The sequence below is a fragment of the Suncus etruscus genome, chromosome 6 (assembly GCF_024139225.1).
Source record: "Suncus etruscus isolate mSunEtr1 chromosome 6, mSunEtr1.pri.cur, whole genome shotgun sequence".
In the NCBI taxonomy this organism is placed as follows: domain Eukaryota; kingdom Metazoa; phylum Chordata; class Mammalia; order Eulipotyphla; family Soricidae; genus Suncus; species Suncus etruscus.
The window spans coordinates 67,160,840-67,179,653 of NC_064853.1; the positions used below are offsets into that span (position 1 = coordinate 67,160,840).

General features: G+C 42.7%; 1 protein-coding gene across 1 annotated transcript in view; it reads left to right on the forward strand.

Moving 5' to 3' along the window:
• The first annotated feature begins 14,054 nt into the window (after window positions 1-14,054).
• Window positions 14,055-18,814, forward strand: part of NAPB (NSF attachment protein beta) — a 54,260-nt gene continuing 49,500 nt past the window's right edge. The window contains exon 1 of the mRNA XM_049775255.1: window positions 14,055-14,215. Within this exon, the coding sequence (XP_049631212.1) occupies window positions 14,118-14,215 (98 nt within the window). The 5' untranslated portion in view covers window positions 14,055-14,117. The remainder of the gene's footprint in view (window positions 14,216-18,814) is intronic.

Consider the following 18,814-nt stretch of genomic DNA (forward strand, 5'->3'; position numbering starts at 1 on the left):
CTGGCATTTAGTGTTTCTGGTGACAGGTCTGCTGTAAATCTCAGGGAAGCTTGCTTGAACGTGATTTCCCCTTTTGATCTTGCTGTTTTCAGAATTCTGTCTCTATCTGTGGGATTTGTCATTGTGACTAGGATGTGTCTTGGGGTGGTTTTTCTTGGGTCTCTTTTGGTTGGTACTCTTCGAACATGCAGGATTTGATCACATATATTCTTTAGCTCTGGGAGTTTCTCTTTAATGATGTTCTTGACCGTTGATTCTTCCTGGAAATTTTCTTCCTGGGTCTCTGGGACTCCAATGATTCTTAAGTTGTTTCTGTTGATCTTATCATAGACCTCTATTTTCATCTGTTCCCATTCTTTGACTAATTTTTCCATTGTCTGTTCATTTGTTTTAATTTTTTTTTCCAATCTCTCCTGTTGTATGGAATTGTTATGTATCTCATCTTCCACAGCACCAAGTCTATTCTCAGCTTCTGATACCCTGTCCCAGAGCTTATCCATTTTGTCATTCACTTCGTTTACTGATTTTTTCAGGCCTGTTATTTGACATGTTATTTCAGTTTGGAGTTTTGTGATTTCTGTCTTCATATTTTCTTGATTTTTATTAGTGTTCTGTTCTATTCTATTCATGGTTTCTTTGAGTTCTTTGAGTATATTCCATATTGCTACTCTAAAGTCCTTATCTGAGAGATTGATTAGTTGGTTGGTCGTTAACTGGTCATCAGAATTGTCATCTTCATTCTCTATGTCTGATGCTGGCCTGCGTTGTTTCCCCATTGTCACACTTGTATTGTGGGTTTTTCTACGTGTTGTGGTGGTATTCATTGGTTATATGATGCAGGCAACACACTTCTCTGGCTCCGCCCTTTCTGGATGGGCCGACTTGCCTCCAAGGTAGGGGAGTCCTTTGTGGATGAAGCCTCACACAGGATCAAATCTTAGGCCCAAGCACGCAGCAGAGAAGACAGTCTGGAGAGAAATTCTTGCTTCTGTGATCCAGTACAGTTCTTAGTGTGGTTTTTTTCTTCTTGTGATGGTGTTCTTCTTTTAGAAAGAGCGCACGGCTGCGTAGCGAAGTGGAGCTAAGTGCCTTCTGGAGCCTTTTTTCAGCCCACTCTCAGGAGGTTTACCCAACAGGATAGCAGAGAGACACACACAGGCAGCACTCACAGTTTTTCACAGTCGGGCCCCACTGGTCAGGCGTAGTTTTCACTCGCTCGCTGGGCAGCTTCAGAATGCTGTATTTTTGGGGTTCACTTCCCAGGACTCTGAGGAGAGTCACTGGCTTGCTGGGTAGCTTCCAAATGTAGTTTCTTTGGGGTTCGCTTCCCAGGGCTCTGAGGAGAGCTTCCAGAGTTCAGGAAAGACAGGGAAGGGTAGGACAGGGCTCCCTTCCAGTGCTCAGTTACCTCAGAAGAAGCACAGCCGGGTGGAGACTCTGCAGGTAGAGCAATCAGCACTCTGCCTGGAGACCCCCACATCCAGCCATTTCTTACTCACTGGCTCGCTGGGTAGCTCCCGAATGTAGTTTCTTTGGGGTTCGCTTCCCAGGGCTCTGAGGAGAGCTTCCAGAGTTCAGGAAAGACAGAGAAGAGTAGGACAGGGCTCCCTTCAGGTGCTCAGTTTCTGGTTCGCTGGGTAGCTTCCAAATGTAGTTTCTTTGGGGTTCGCTTCCCAGGGCTCTGAGGAGAGCTTCCAGAGTTCAGGAAAGACAGAGAAGGGTAGGACAGGGCTCCCTTCTGGTGCTCAGTTCCTCAGAAGAAGCACAGCCCGGTGGAGACTCTGCAGGTAGAGCAATCAGCACTCTGCCTGGAAACCCCCACCTGCAGCCATTTCTCACTCACTCACTCACTGGCTCGCTGGGTAGCTCCCGAATGTAGTTTCTTTGGAGTTAGCTTCCCAGGGCTCTGAGGAGAGCTTCCAGAGTTCAGGAAAGACAGAGAAGAGTAGGACAGGGCTCCCTTCCGGTGCTCAGTTTCCTCAGAAGAAGCACAGCCCGGTGTAGAGTCTGCAGGTAGAGCAATCAGCACTCTGCCTGGAAACCCCCACATGCAGCCATTTCTCACTCACTCACTGGCTCACTGGGTAGCTTCCGAGTGTAGTTTCTTTGGGGTTCGTTTCCCAGGGCTCTGAGGAGAGCTTCCAGAGTTCAGGAAAGACAGAGAAGGGTAGGACAGGGCTCCCTTTCGGTGCTCAGTTCCTCAGAAGAAGCACAGCCCGGTGGAGATTCTGCAGGTAGAGCAGTCAGCACTCTGCCTGGAAACCCCCACCTGCAGCCATTTCTCACTCACTCACTGGCTCGCTGGGTAGCTTCCGAATGTAGTTTCTTTGGGGTTCGCTTCCCAGGGCTCTGAGGAGAGCTTCCAGAGTTCAGGAAAGACAGAGAAGGGTAGGACAGGGCTCCCTTTCGGTGCTCAGTTCCTCAGAAGAAGCACAGCCCGGTGGAGATTCTGCAGGTAGAGCAGTCAGCACTCTGCCTGGAAACCCCCACCTGCAGCCATTTCTCACTCACTCCTTGTCCAAATTTTTAAGCTCCAAAATGATATCTCTGAGTGGCATCTGCTGGACTGGAGACCTACATGATGCTCTTGAACCTTCTCCTAAGCCTTGAGTTTAGGGACTGTCCAGAGAGTCACGTCCGACACATACTCTTCTTTCCAGGGCTGTCTGCTTGAAACAGGACTCACTGGAGGCATCTAGAAAGCCCTGCCCTGAGCATCTGGTTCTGGAAGCCTGTCATCAGTTGGGCCTCCTGGTTTCTGGCAACAGCCTGAGACTGCCACCTGCTGGCAAGGACAGACTCTGCAGTTCCGTGCGGTCTCACTTTTGCTCAAGGACAGAATTCCTAAGTGTTGAATGCGGAGACATCAACTCTCAGTGGGAAGTTCCAAATAGGCAAATAACAAAAAGTGGGAGACCTTCGTTCCCACCCCAGGCCCAAGAAGTCTGACAACAAAGCTTGTTTCCCGTGTGACTGTAGACAGGGTGACCCCTTACCCACTCTATGAGTTGTAAAAATGTCAGGAACAACCTCTCAGTGTGTGTCCCCATCCTCCAGCTGTCACTCCCTCCCGTTTATCTCCTCCCTGAAACTCACTGTCCCACTCTTTGTACCAGACTCATAATGTGGACCCTGTTCATGTGACAGTCATGTGTGGTCTTGATTGAGAAACACTGACTAGGTGACAAAGGACAAGACTAAGGAGAATTCACTCCTCCATGGGTCTCAGGTCCAGTCTCAGCTCTAACCATTCCAGGTCCCACACTACACAAGAAGATTCCTTCTGATTTTAATGTTTTGAAAAATAAACAATGGACATCCCCATTTGTCATTCTGGTGAGTTTCTACTGAGAATATAAACACAGGACAACAGAATATCAAACCCAAATGCAATTAGGTGTGTGGGGATGGATCCCACAGTCTCAGGTCCCATCTCTCTGCCCCAGAAGACAGATGGTGTGCAAAAGACAAGTGAGAGATACTGCTGGAAAGGTCATAAGGGTCCCAGGGAGATCAGAGATACATCTTTGAAAAGAATGGTGGTGCACAGGGTGTCTGGGGTGACCAGAGAGAGTAATCTAAAAAAGGGAGGTAGGGACCTTGTGGTTCTATCTAAACTGAGGCACCACATTAAAATACTTTAAGCACCCAGAGAAATAAAAATTCTCTCTGTATAGCTCCTCATCTCTTCCGAGGTAAATGATCCTTACATTCTCTTCTCAGGTAAAAAATATTTTATCACCAGACCTTTCTCTTAGGGCATCAGGGACAAAAGTGCTTCATCTTTAACATAGACATTCTTGGAAGGGGGGGAATAAATGAAAACCAGGACTCTGAGAGCAAGGAAGTGAATGGCCTGTCTCTCCTGTGTTTGATGGGCAGCATCCTTCAAAGCTGCTTTATTAACCTCTTGGTGCCAATATGTCTAAAGCTCCCACATAGTGATAAATTTATTGACATCTGTGCTCTCCTGAGTAGGTAGGTTCCCAGCTCGAGCAGTGAGGTGTTAAAAATATCCAGTGAGTTATTATAAAATACTTGAGAAAAGGGGAGAGGATCAATGGGAATGTCCATATGATAATGAAGCAGTCCCAAATCTAGCTGAGTTTATGAGCAAACCTTCTTATCCCAACTTGGTTTTCCATGTGCGCAGAGCAAACAGCCAAAGGACACATTCAAAGGGCACATTCAACGTCCCTCTCTGCCTGCCATTTGCGTTTTTCAATATTAGTTGTGCTCAACCGCATGTATTCTGTAAGCACTTACAAATTGGTGCTCACAGAGTTAGTGAGAATTAAATATTACTGCTATTAATATAGAAGGCTCTGGCTCTTTGAAGAGGGATCATCTTTTCAAGACCAATTAAGGACCATGCCATTCTTATGGGAGCAGGGCAGGTGTTGCCCCATTTGTTGGGTCCCGTTTTCACCTTTGTTGATTGAGTATCCGCAAAGAGTTCCCAGAATGAGACATTGATTCCCATCTCCTTGTCCCCTTTTGGGGGGAGATCTTGGTAATATTTATCCGCAGCAAATAATCCACACAGACAGGAGGGTTAAGGGTTAAAAGGTTGGGTGAGGAGAGTCCTTTGTCAGCCTGCTGCTAGCTCCAAAAACACCTAGAACCAGCAAGTCAACTCTGGAAACAGCCCCCGAACGCCTGGCACCCAAGCTATTTATTTGGCTCTCAACCAGGCCTCCACCTGGAAGGTCAAGGTGGGACAACAGGCAAAGGATAATCTTTTTTTTTCGGTGTTTATAGTATTTTATTTTATTTTTTATAATTTTTATTTTGATCATAGTGGCTTACATATTGTTGACAATAATATTTTATGCCACATCCCACTCAGGAGAGGCACACACCAATAAGTGTAGTGCTCTCCTGAAAAGGAATTATTTGCCAAAAAGGCCTGCTTAGAGAAGTCAAAATCACTTGACCCTTTACGTGGATTGTTTGGCCATAATTCTAATATGTGGCTGTAACTATCTCTCTCTTTATTTTTAACCAATATTAAAAATCAGGCCTTAGTAAATTCTTTCTAACAAAGGAGGACAGTACAAATCCCGCCAAAAGTCTCCCACTTAACAGCTCCCTGTAATTTTTGCTACTTTGGCGCCAAGATCAGGTTTTTCCCAAAACTTAGCTCATAGTAAAACAATTTTCAGTTTTCTCCCTAAAACTCTAAAACATTTCTCTCTCTTCCCACTTCCCTGAAAATTACCTGGTTTCTTCTGCTTACCCAAAAACAAAGCGAACCCAAAACAAACTGCCTTTTCACCTTCAGTATCGGTTCTTTAATATGCTAATTTAAGCCAGGGTCCTTCATTCTTTTCCCAGTTTCTTTGATGTCAAGAATTTGCACCCTGCTTTCCAAGCCTCAGCCTTTTAAAAACAGCCAGCTCAAAAAATAAATTTGTCTTCGTCTTTTCAGACGTAAGTCCCCATACATTCTGTGTGGTCTCATTTTCATTTCTACAATATTGTTCCGTTCATTCACCATTCCGTGTGCCCACTCTCTCCCCGTGGAATTTTTTCCCGAACTCCACGAAGGATCTGTTTGCAGGCGCTGAAGACTGCAACAGAATTTGGCTCACAACAATTTTAAGTACATATTTACATAAAATCAGGGGGATTCCCATCACCAAATTGCCCTCCCTACACCTCTGTTCCAGTCCTACCTCCCATATCCTCCTCCTTCACCCCCAGGGTTGCTAAAATATGTGGTCCCCTCTGTACCTAGCTTACTACTTAGTAGTCTTGCACCTGTTTGGTCTTGGTGCCTCCCTTATTTCCCCCTCTAACTGGGAGGTGGGACTAGATAGTTCAAGTTATGTGGTTTTGTTTGAAGAAGAGAAAAGTAATAAACTGGAGTAAAAATCAAATAAACCGAAAATGGGCGGAGTCCTTCTAGAGGCTCTCATCATCGGTTTGAGAGACGAAGGGGAAAAAGAAGGTGAAACACCCCAAAAGTACAAAAAGAAGTGTCAAATAAAATAGCCAGTGAGCACTCCAACAATAAAGATAATCACCACAAAAAAGCCATGGTCTTGAGCAAAAAACATGGCAGAGCACATAAAGAAAGAAAAGAAGATAAATAAATAAATAAATATAAATGGAGACAACAACTTCAATAACCACACCAAAACAAAGAAATCAACAAAAACTAGATAGGTAAATAAAAAATAAATAAAAATAAAAATGTTTTGTGCTTTTTGCATTTTTTTTTCTCTCCAGCACAGGCACAGTAAATACTGGGGTCATTCAAAAAGGAATTCCCTTGGCCTAAGAGATACAGGGTTTCTCCACCCTTGGAGTATATTGTCATGGGATTAACTATAGACTCCGTTCAGGTTCATTTACTCTCCCCTTGTTTGGAAGACTTCTGCTCTGTCCCGGGTGATAAAATCAGACCTCTGTATCTAGAGATCTCAGTATCTGCACAGATCCAGGAGTGGAGCTTATGATGAAGTCTTTCTTTGTGGTTCTAGAAGTTCTGTTCCCTCAGTGTCATTTTAATCGTCTTCTGTGGTTGGTGGTCTTGGTCTTTGTGCAGATCCTAGGATGGAGCCTAGATTAGCGTCTTTTGTTGTGTTTCTAGAAGACCCATTCCGTTGCAATTGTCTCAGACAGACCTTTGGAACTGGAGATCACGGTGGTTGTGCAGGTCGTAGCTCAAACCCTAGATTAGGGCTTTTTTATTGGTCCCAGGATACATACAGTCCGGTCATGGTTCTATCAGCCAGTCACCTGTAAATCGCCATCTTGGCTTTTGGACAGACCAAAGGGTGACAAGTCTTCTGATTTTGTCTTATCATTAGCTGGTGAGGTAGGATAACCTGCTCTTAGGTCAAGTTGTTCCCATTTTCCTCGTTGTCAGGATATCATATTAGAGCTGGCACTTGTTGGTGTCCCAGCAATTTTAAGGATGTCCCGGATGGGATTTGTTTCCTGTAGCTGTTGTGAAGAACTGTGTCGTTTCTATGTCAGGCAAAGGATAATCTTATGGAAATATCATATACAACAGGCAGAATTTGGGATTTCAGTTAAACTGATCTTGAGCTGGACTGGACAAGCTCCTTAAGCTGCTCCAAACACCACTGATGCCAGTGTCAGCTAAGAGCTCTGTGCATTTCCCCTGCAGGACCAAGCTGGAGCTCTGTGCCCTTCCCCTACAGGACCAGATCAGAGTTCTGTGCCCTCCCTGCTGCAGAACCACTGCTGCACAGGGAATAGTAGAGAGCAGATGTATGGGGTCAGTGCTGGAACTGGTGGCATCAGAGAAGGTGGTGCAGAGTGGACTCTGGCCCTGACTGGCACCTCTTTTGGCCTATCGGGGAGGCCTGTAGAGGCACAATTACCAGCAAGGACATTTGCCTTCATTTTGGTGAAGCTTGGTCAACCCACCTCCAATAATTCTGTGGACCTCCAATACTGTGTGGACCTTACTAGGCGGGAGAAAGACTCATACATGGGGTATGACTGGAAGGTTTTTACAGTGGAGAGAGCCTGGCATGGAGAGAGGACATAGTGGGAAGGGCTCTTACTCAGCACATGAAAGACTGGCCCAGCTATCAGTGCCCTACATAGGCCCTTGAGCCCCTACAGAAGTGATGCTAGAGCACAGAACCAAGAAGACTAGGAGATATTTCAGGCTCAGAACAATCCAGACTGTGGAGCTGCCATCTGTGGCCACATGCTCTGTACCACTGGAGCCATCACACACATTCACACATGCACTCACTATGCATAGTAGCCCTTCAGTAACAATAGTGAAAACTAGTGTACCTAAAAGGAAAAAATAGAGAGAAGAGAGAGAGATGTCTTCCCTAGAGGCAGGTACATAGGGGGAAGGAGGAGAGGGAGAATGGGAGGGGATCTGGGACATTGGTGGTGGGAAATTTGCACTGGTGAATGATGGTGTACATTTTATTACTAAAACTCAATCATGAGCAACTTTGTAACCACAGTGTTTAAATAAAGTAATGAAAACATTTTTTCTAAAGTTCCAGGAGCCAGTGAGATACCGTATTTTCCGGTGTATAAGACAATTGGGCGTATAAGATGACCCCCTAATTTTGCAGTTAAAACATAGGTTTAGGCCTATATTCGCTGTATCAGACAGAATGTTCCTGTGCTGCAACTGTATGTACCACAGTGAGCCAATCACAACAAGCAAAGGGTCAAAGTTTATACTGTAATAGACTTCCTCTCTGACTCTGGCCAATCTGAGTAGGCTTTTGACAGTGTACATTCGGGTCCAGAACATTGTCTAATTTGCATGCATCAAAAGCCTGCTTGGACTGGCTGAGTTAGAGAGGCGGTCCGAGCAGCCTTGCAGTGATTGGTCCCTTATCATGGCACCTTTTCTGGCCATTCCCTGATGGCGTCAGTTAATCTCCCCCACTATATGAACCAAACAACACCCCATCCTCGGACCCTAGCACTGAACCACCAACACGGTTAGCTGGGTTTTGCCAGAAGTAGCCCTCAGATCTCCTGAGTACTGTTTGGGAGCCCCCAAGAAAGAGATTTGGAAATTCTGTGGCCTGATTTTTTTTGGTTTTGTTTAGTGCTATATTGAAACATTTTTCAGGATATACTCGGCGTATAAGATGCCCCCCCGATTTTCGGTTGACTTTTTTTTTGTTTCAAAAGTCGTCTTATACGCCGGAAAATACGGTAGTTCAGTAGGTAGGGTGTTTGCCTTGCATGTGGCCAACTCAGGTTTGATTCCCAGCACCCCATATGGTCCCCAGAGCTCTGCCAAGAGTCACTTCTGAGTGAAGAGCCAGGAGTCAGCTATGAGCACTGTTGGATGTGACTCAAAAATCAAAAAACAAAACAAAACAAAACAAAAAACAAAAAAAACCCAAAACACCACAATTTTTCTAAAGATTCTGTCAGTGATGATGCATTCTTTTAATAGACATAAACTCACCATGGAAATCAAGTTGGATTGGATCACCCATTTGGTCACATTCATGTCTACTATTTTAGGATGCAGAGGGGGCTTAACTGCATACTCACATACTCACACATACACACATTCACAAAAATCAAACCCACACACATTCACAGATTCACAACTCACACACACTCACACCACCACATGCTCTTAACACATATCACAGATATTTGTATACTCACACACAAGCCCACACCTACTCTCAAATACACCCAGACACTCACACAAACTCAGGCGCACACATTCACACACACTAATACATACTCAAACACACTAACACAAACACACACAAACACACTCAGAAACACAACAACCTCACACATTCACACACATGAATATGTGTGTGTTTCTGAGTGTTTCTTTTCTTTTTATTTTATTGTGGTCAAAGTGAATTACAATTCTCTCACAGTAATATTTGAGGCACATAGTGATATTGAATCAGGGGCATTCCCACCACCAATGCTGTTCTCCCTCCACCCCTGTTCCCAGCATGCATCCCTCATCTCCCTCCTTTACCCCCATAATGCTAGTGCAACTGTTCCCCTGTTGTACAGCTTGTTGTAGATTGGGTATCAATTCTGTTGTTGACTTTGGATTTGGTATTCATGTCTGATCAGTTTTTATTTTCACGAAATGAACATTCAACTGTCTGGCATGGTACCATTGGGGGAAGAAGGAAAAAAAAAAGGCAAGCAAAAAAAGAGAAAAACTAGGAGGAGTCTGTCTAGGTGTTATAAATATCTATTTAGAAGAAGGAAGGGAAAAAAAAGAAGAAAAAGGCGTAAAACAAGACCAACCAGAAACAAAAAACAATAAGGGAGTATCAACACGATTATAAAAAGAATAAACATAGAAAAAGTCAAAAACCAAAACCATCAGCTACAGAAAAAGAAAAAAAAGAAAAGAAAAAAGAAAGTAAAAAAACAAAAACAAAAAACCAGACCAGCAATGTCTTAAAAAATGTATTTCTGTTTTGTTTGTTTGTTTTTTGCATAGGCACAGTAAATATAGGGAAAATTACAGTGGGAATTCCCTTTGCCTAAGGAATACAGGGTTTCTCCGCCCTTGAAGCATACTGTCATGGGAACAACTATCAACTCCATGCTCATTCATTTGCACACCCCAAGGTCTTTTATGGTGCCAGAAAACTTTCCATTCAGATGTGGGTGATGACATCCCACCTCTGTAGCTGGAGATCTTGTTGTTTGTGTAGGACATAGGGTGAAGGCTAGGAGAGTTTTTCATTATGGTTCTAGGATTTCTGTTCCATCTCTGTTGTTGTAATCAGTCTTCTGTAATTAGTGGTCTTGGTTTTTGTTCAGAAACCTAGAACAGAGCCTAGGGTTATTTCTGAGTGTTTCTTAGTGTGTATTCATGGATAAATATGTGTGCCTGTGTCAACATGTGTGGCTGAGTGTGTTGAGTATGTGACTGTGGGTGAGAGTATTAGTGAGTTTGTGTGAGAGTGCGAGTGTATTCTGAGTGTTTCTAAATTTGTGCGTGAGTCTGTGAATATGTGAATGAGAGTTTGTATGTGAGTGGCTGTGAGTGTGATTCTGAATGTGTGGACCTACATGGTGCTTGTGTGTATGTTGTGAGTGTGTGTGTGTGATTGAGTGTGCATTGTGAGAGAGTGTGTGACTGTGTGAATGTGTCTTAGTTTGTGTGTGAGTGCTTGAGTGAGAAAGTGTGAATATGTGTATATTTATGTAGTGTGTGATTTTGTGCATGAGTATTTGTGTCACGGTGTGCCTTGTGTTTGTGTAGTGTGTGATTCTGTGTATTTGTGTCACTATGTGCCTTGTGTCTAAGTGTGAGTGTGATTGATTGTGAGTATTAGCACATGAGTATATTGTATGTGTGATTATGTGTGAGTATATGTTTGAGTTATGTGTGTAGAGTGTTGTGAGTTTGCATGTGAATATTTGTGAGTATGAAAATGTGTGAGTGTGTGAATGTGTAAGTATGTGAGTGTGTTAGTTTATCTGAGTGTGAGTGTGTTTGTGTGGTTTGTGTGTACTTTAGTCATGTGTATTTGAGTGTGCATGACTTTGTGCATATGTGTGGGTCTGAGTTTGCGGTACTGTGTGCTAGTGTGTTTGCCTGGGTGTGTGTGTATTTGAGAGTATGTGTGAGTGGGTGGAGTAGATATTTGACTACTTATATGTGAGTCTGCGAGTGTTCATGTGTGAATATTTGTGTGAATGTGTGTTTAAATGTTTGTGAATTAGTGTGTGTGATTGTGTAGGTCTGTGAGAGTTTATGCGAGTGTCTGTGTGTGTTTTATGAGTGTTCTTAGTGTTTGTCAGTGCGACGGTGAGAGTGTTTGTGTGAGTTGTGTTAGTGTGTTTTTGTGTTAGTATTTCTGAGTGTGTGTGATGAAGTGTGTGCATGTCTGTGTGAGTGCATGCGTGAAATGTGTGTATGCATATGCTGTGAGTGAGTTTATGTGTCTGAGTGTTTCTGAGTGTGTTGAGTGTGTGAATGCATGAATGAGTTTGTGTGAGTGTGGAGTTTGTGTGTGTTTGGGGGAGTGTGTCAGAATGTGTATTTGTGTTCACGTGTGATTGTGAGTGTTTGTGGGTGACCATGCGAGTATGTGTTAGTGTGTGGAGGACATGAGCTTTGTGAGTGTCTATAAGTGTGAGTACACATCTGAGTGTGTGAATGTGTGGGTCTGAGTTTGTGTTAGTGAGGGAGAATATCTGTGTGGAGCACATATTTGAGTGCTTCTGTGTGAGTGTGTGGTTATGTGTGAGTTTGAATGTTGTGTGTGTTGTATAAGTGTGTGCTTGAATATGTGTATGTTAGCTTATGTGATTGTGTGAGTCTCAGTGTAAGTATGTTTTTTACTCACTGTAACCTTCTGAAATTCTTTTCTGTGATGAAAAGGTAAGACTCCAGTTCCAGGACCAGGATAAAGGTTGAGACTGATTTTTCCTTTTTCCTGAAAGGAGCATAACTTCATCTCAGCCTGAGAACTAGGAGCCCCCCAACATCCAAGTGATAGGAACCAGTTCCTATGCTTATAGATCAAGTGGGTCTCATACAGAGTTTGAAAGATACCATAGTAAAGCTGGTATGACCCTATATCAACTCAATGCAGGAACTTATGTAGACTTTACCAGTTCTGATTTTCCTAGCCACACAGCTTGAAGTTTTCCACTTCACTTGGGTGTTGAGTGAAGTATTTGACAAGTTTCCAATTAAAACCATGAATTCTATTGACTTGCTATGAAAAGAAATGAAGATATGTTTAGATTTAGCAAAAAGATCAAAATAATCACCTGTCTATATCAAATACAAGTTCTAATTCACAAAAGGAAGTTGATTCTACCTCCTTTTCAGCTGGTGGCAGATTTGAGCACTCAGAATCTGAGAACTCAGAATTGTTTTCTGCTTCTGAGTTCTTTGAAAAATATGTTTGCTAGGTTCCAATTTAAGGAAATCTTGACACAGAAAGTTAGAATCTTAAAAATTGCTATTTTTTTTTTTTTTGCAGATTAAAGTTTCTAAATTGAATCAAGTTTGGAAACTGCTTCCACTGACTATTTTGGAGGTTTATTTGTTTTTGGCCACACCTGGTGGTGTTCAGGCCTTACGCTTGGCTCTGTGCTCAGGGATCATTCCTGGAGGGTTTAGGGGACCATACCAGGTACTGAGAATAGAACTCAGGTTGATTGTGTGCAAGGCAAATGCCCTCCTCGCTGCACTCTCCCCATGGCCTCTCCACTAACATTTTGATGCTGTATTGAGTGTTAGCCCCACTCCATTAACTCTCCAGAGGCATCTCTGCTTTCTAAGCACATACCCACTTTTTGTTCTTTTCTTTACTCTTGTATTTACTGCCACCCCAATTTTCTCTGCCTTCTTACTTCATATCTTTCCCAAAGTAAATTAGCTTTTCAAAGATAGAGTTATATAAATTCTGTTAGTAAATACATCATGCCTGAATTCTGAGACTTTATTCTAGAATGTCCTGCAATGTATGAATTTCATGACATATGCTTTTGTTATCTTTCTTTCTATGAGTCTGGCACTTCATACATTAGTCTCTCTGAAGACAGGCTTCAGTTTTTAAAATATATTTTGTATACTGATATCCATAATGTACTTAACAGTTTGAAGTTGTAACAAGCTCTTACTTGGCAGTGAATTTTCAGTAAGATTCCTTTCAATATCTCTGCTTGAGCATTGCCAAATGTAAATTGTCTTACTGAAAAATAAATCTCTTAGGGACGTCATTGGCTCATGTAGCATCTATCTATGGATAATTTTCCTAGGAATTTAGAAGTCTTTCTAATGGGGAGAAATTGTATTCCAGGAAATCCATCTCCTATGGCAAGCATTAGGTTAAGGGCAATAAAGCACAATGTCTCACATATATTGGAAAGAATACAGTCGACCAAAGGAATGAATATGTATATATTACAGACATGAGCGCATTTCTTTTCTAAAAACAGAGGCTCAACAGTCAGAAAATTGTAGTGCCGGCCAACTAAAAAAAAATAACTGAATTATGTTGGTGACAACGATACGTTTTTAAACGTCTTGTTCTGGAAATAAAAATAATTCCTTATGCCAGCTGTTGCTGATAGGTGGGTGGATGAACATCGCACGATTAATTAAATTGCTTTGGGTGGTTTCCAGATTTCCTTTTTCAGAACTTGCAAGTTGGTTGAGAGTTCCAATCTGTTAGCACATTACTTCATGCCTCCTAGGCCCTCTGTCGGTGTACCCAGCAGGGATTCTTAAGCCAATGAAATGCTGTAAATTTAAGGCGATAAGCGCTTTATTCATAAACTCTGATTCTCTCTGCTCTTTTATTTCTTCTCCTTGCCCTCTTGCAAAGGATTAAAGTTCACCTTGGCCTACGATGCCCACAGAGGGCCACGCCCCTAACCTCGAGACCCGGGGAACGAGCTCTAGAGACCGCTAGGTTCTTACCCGCTCTCTCCTGATGCCTGATGGGAACTGTAGTTGATATTTTCGTCGCGGTCTTCACCAGGACGGTCATAGAGACTACAACTCCCGAGAGGCCTTGCGCGCGCGCCTGGCCCGCGCCCCACCCGCGAGACGCGAGCCACGGCGTGGACGGCGCCTGAGAGCATCTGTGCTGTTTGTGCTGGTGGCGGCGGCGGCGGCGGGCAACATGGACAACGCTGGCAAGGAGCGGGAGGCCGTGCAGCTGATGGCGGAGGCCGAGAAGCGAGTCAAGGCCTCGCACTCTTTCCTTCGAGGGCTTTTTGGGTGAGCGCTTCGGAGAGGTGGGAAATCTCGGTCCCCCGCCCTGCATCAACCCACCTGGGTGCTTCCCGCAGCCCCTTTTCACGCCTCCCGGGACGTCCTCGGAACCCCCCAGGCCGCCCGTCGCTCCCAGGGGTGCGGTGGCCCCGGAGACCTTCCTGTCAGTCGGCCTCGATGCCCTCCACCCCGGCGGTCTCTTCAGATCTCTGCTCATCACCTCCAGCTCCTCCCCGGGCCTCTGACGACCTCCCGGGGCTGGGTGGCCCCTGCAGCCTCAGCGTGACCCATCGAGGTGTCGCCGCCTCGGGATGGGGTCCGGGGGAGCAGGCCGGGCGCGGGACCCTCACCCCTGCTGGGTGTGAGGCCTGCAGTGGGGTGGCCCGTTAGCCCGGAGCCCAGGCAACTTTGACGAGTGCTCCCCGGCTAAACGGACCCGTTTTTTTTTTCTTCCAGCATTTGACGTTTCCATCACCGGATGGAAGGCACAGACCCCTGTCAGAGCCTTTTTTTGCATTTTAATGGGGGGACTTGACCCGAAGCGGAGCCTGTGCGCAGGACGCTCTTGGGGAGAATTCTGGGGCTGTTGAGTCTGTGAATGATTCAGCTATTTAAAAAGGAGGGAGGCAGAAATTTCACTTTCTTGACGCTTGTGTGTGTGTGTGTGTGTTTTTTTTTCCATCTCTGGGAAGCGATACATTTTCTCTCCTCAGGGCCCATAGCATGTATTTATATTCTTGAGAAGGAACCTATGGTCCCTATTTTGCCATTGTTTATTAAGGTGTCATTTCATTTCTGTTTATGTGTAAGCTACTTGTCTTGGCACTTCTTTTATTTATTTATTTATTTATTTATTTATTTATTTATTTATTTATTTATTTATTTATTTATTTATTTATTTATTTATTTATTTTGTCCCTACATGATAATACTTCGGCTTTGGAAATTCCATCTCCAGTAAGCATTTAAATTCAGTATTTCCTATTACTGTGGTATGCAAGCATGCAGAGATAAGAGTTCATGGCTTCAAGAACCTTTCAGAGGATATTTGTCCCAACTGGTTTTTAAATTCTTCATTTGGTAGGGAATTTAGAAGGACAACAAAAATTCTAACTTCTTTCCTTCTTGAAAGTTAGGACAGAAGATGTTCTGCTAATCCTTGATGCTAATGTTTGACAATTGCATCTTTTCTCTGATTCACGCATTTCAAATCTACTCAAATAAAGTATCTCGTTAGACAGAAGGCAAGGAGGTGATGGATTACTTGTTGAAAGTAAATCTAATTGGCAGATTATGAAAACACTACAGCACTTTGTGCTTGTTTTAGAGGAGTCCTCCTTTTTTTTGTGAAGAGTTATTAAATTGTATTGGTGAAATGAAACCAAATCTTGAGCCACCAAAATTCCTAAATGAATTTTGAGGGTTTTTTTTTTTTTGACTTTCTGCAGTTTCATTTTAGTGTCATAGATAATAGATTTCAATAGAATGAATAGATTGAAAAGTTTTTTTAATGATTTATAGAGTATATTTGTCTGTCAGTGATAAAATGCCATCACATCATGCTCATCACTAGAGTGTTAATATTGCTACACCACTTGTCCATTTTACATAATCTTTTTAGCTCATTCACTTCTTTTCACATCTCCTCAGTTCTGTAACTGGAATCTAAAAAAGCTTAAGTTCATAAAGTTTCTTTCAGTCTATGAAGTGTACCATCACTACTACAATTTCATAGTAGAGGGTGAATACAGATGCTTCTTCAAAAACTGAAAGTTTTTATTTTGATGAACAAAAGGATTGTTTTGATAGGACAGTGCCTTTCATGCCCTTTATAAACTGTAGATAAGTGAGGTTATCTTGTCTTTTTCCTTCTCTCTTATTTATCTTAGTATGATGGCAAGATTTAGCTTTTCTAATGGCTGAGAAGTAATCCATTGTGTTTAGTATATTACATCTTGTTTATTCACTCATTCCTCACTGGGTTGCTTTCAGAACTAGCTACCATATTTTTCGGCGTATAAAACGACTTTTGAAACAAAAAAAGTCACCGAAACACCGAGTATATCCCGAAAAATGTTTCAATATGCCGCTAAATGAAACAAACAAACAAAAAAATCAGGCCACCGAGTTTCCAAATCTCTTTCTTGGGGGCTCCCAAACAGTACTCAGGAGATCTGGCAAAACCCAGCTAACCATGTTGATGGTTCAGTGCTAGGGTCCAAGGATGGGGTGTTGTTTGGTTCATGTAGTGGGGGAGATTAACTGATGCCACCAGGGAATTGCCAGGAAAGGTGTTTATGATAAGGGACCAATCACTGCAAGGCTGCTCGGACCGCCTCTCTAACTCAGCCAAATCAAGAAGGCTTTTGATGCATGCAAATTAGACAATGTTCTGGACCCAAATCTACAACTGTCAGAATCCTGCTTAGATTGGCCAGAGTCAGAGAGGAAGTCTATTACAGTATAACCTTTGACCCTTTGCTTGTTGTGATTGGCTCACTGTGGTACATACAGTTGCAGCACAGGAACGTTCTGTCTGATACAGTGAATACAGGCCTAAACCTATGTTTTAACCGCAAAATTAGGGGGTCATCTTATACACCCAGTCATCTTATACGCCGGAAAATACGGTAATAAAAAATAGCCCTGCAGTAAATGTGGGTGTACACTTATCTTTTCATATTAGTGGGTTTCCCTCCCCAAGTTAGTGTATTTTGGAGAATCTGATATGTTTTGGGTCACACCTAGCTGTGCTCAGGGTTTACTACTTCTGGTTCTATGATTGAAACATATGGGGATATATTTCATGCACAGGATTAATTTCTGAACTAATTTGCCTATGCCTTACAGGCTTTTTTTTTTTTTTTTTTTTTTTTTTTTTGGTTTTTGGGCTACACCCGGCGGTGCTCAGGAGTTACTCCTGACTGTCTGCTCAAAAATAGCTCCTGGCAGGCACGGGGGACCATATGGGACACCAGATTTGAACCAACCACCCTAGGTCCTGGATCGGCTGCTTGCAAAGCAACACCGCTGTGCTATCTCTCCGGGCCCAGGCTTTTTGTTTTTAAAGAACCAGTTTTCTCATTGACTGTAATTACCGATTGATTAGCAGTCCACATAGGAAAACTTGCATCTTCACCATCCCACTCAAATTTGCACAGAAATCACTGAATCATAAGTTTAACCTGAATATTGCCAGTCACTTTATTTTAGCTTTGATTACTGAGATAAGTTACTTAACCCCTTTGTGCCTTGTTTTCTGCTCTAAATTTGGGGTTATAATAACACATTTCACAATTTGTGAGGACTTAGTTTGTATGTAATGTATGTAAACATTTAGAACCATTGTAAATGATTGTGAAATATTAGTATATTCTTTGAAATTGTAAGACCCTGGGGCCGGAGAGATAGCATGGAGGTAGGGTGTTTGCCTTGCATGCAGAAGGATGGTGGTTCGAATCCCAGCATCCTATATGGTACCCCAAGCCTGCCAGAGGCGATTTCTGAGTGTAGAGCCAGGAGTAGCCCCTGAGTGCTGCTTGGTGTGACCCAGAAACCAGAAACCAAAAACCAAAATCCAAAAAAAAAAAAAAAAGAAATTGTAAGACCCAATTATTTATGAAAGAAAGCAGAGAACCAGACGGATTAAGTAATTTGTCTAGGATTTCAAAGCTACAGAGGATTTTTGATTTTTGGACTGATTATTGTTCTTCTAATGAAATATTCATATCAGTTGTATATCAGTGCCATATCAGTTGTATTTATACAATGAAATCTTATTTTTCAGTAATATCTGATTCAAGAAAAGATCAGAGAAGAGTACACAGGATTCTTTGAGGTTTAATATGTGAAATTTAATGTTACATCATTATTTTGAAACCATGAACCTTAGTTTTTATTTCTACCAGTTGTGATGAGAATACAGATATTTTATTGCTTTTTGAGATTTAGATCCTACATCATATTTGGCATCCAGTGATCCTGCCATCACCCTCCTAGGCTGGAGTACTTGCTTGTTATTCTACTTTGGCTGCCTTCTTTAGCCTTACAGTTTTCCCATTTAAGTTGTTATCATCTATGTTATTCTTTATTTAAATCACAGTGTATTTATTAAATCACATTGTAGAGGAGCTAGAGTACATCAGAGAGGGTGCATATGCTTGCATGCAGCCTACCCAGGTTTGATCTCCTACTCTCTTTAAGGTCCCCCTGAGCCCACCAGGAGTGATTCGTAAGTACAGAGTCAGAAGTAATTCTAGAGCATTTCTGGGTATGCTCCAAAACAAACAAAAATAAAACAAATAAATTATAGTGTCCATGCCAGACTCTTGAATTTTGAAAGCACACATGGAGATAGGAACCCTCATACTGAGGAACTGACCAGTATTTGGCTGAAAAAAGAGGTGATACTATTGGAACAATGATCTAGATATTAAATGATGTTTATGGGTTAGAGTTATAGTACAGCCAGTAAGGCTCTTGCCTTGCACCTAGCCCACCTGGATTTAATCCTTGGTACTCTGTATAGTCTTCTCAGCCTGCTAGGAGTAAGCCCTGAGAACCTCTGGTTATAGCCCCTCTATCCCCCAAATAAAATTAAAATGT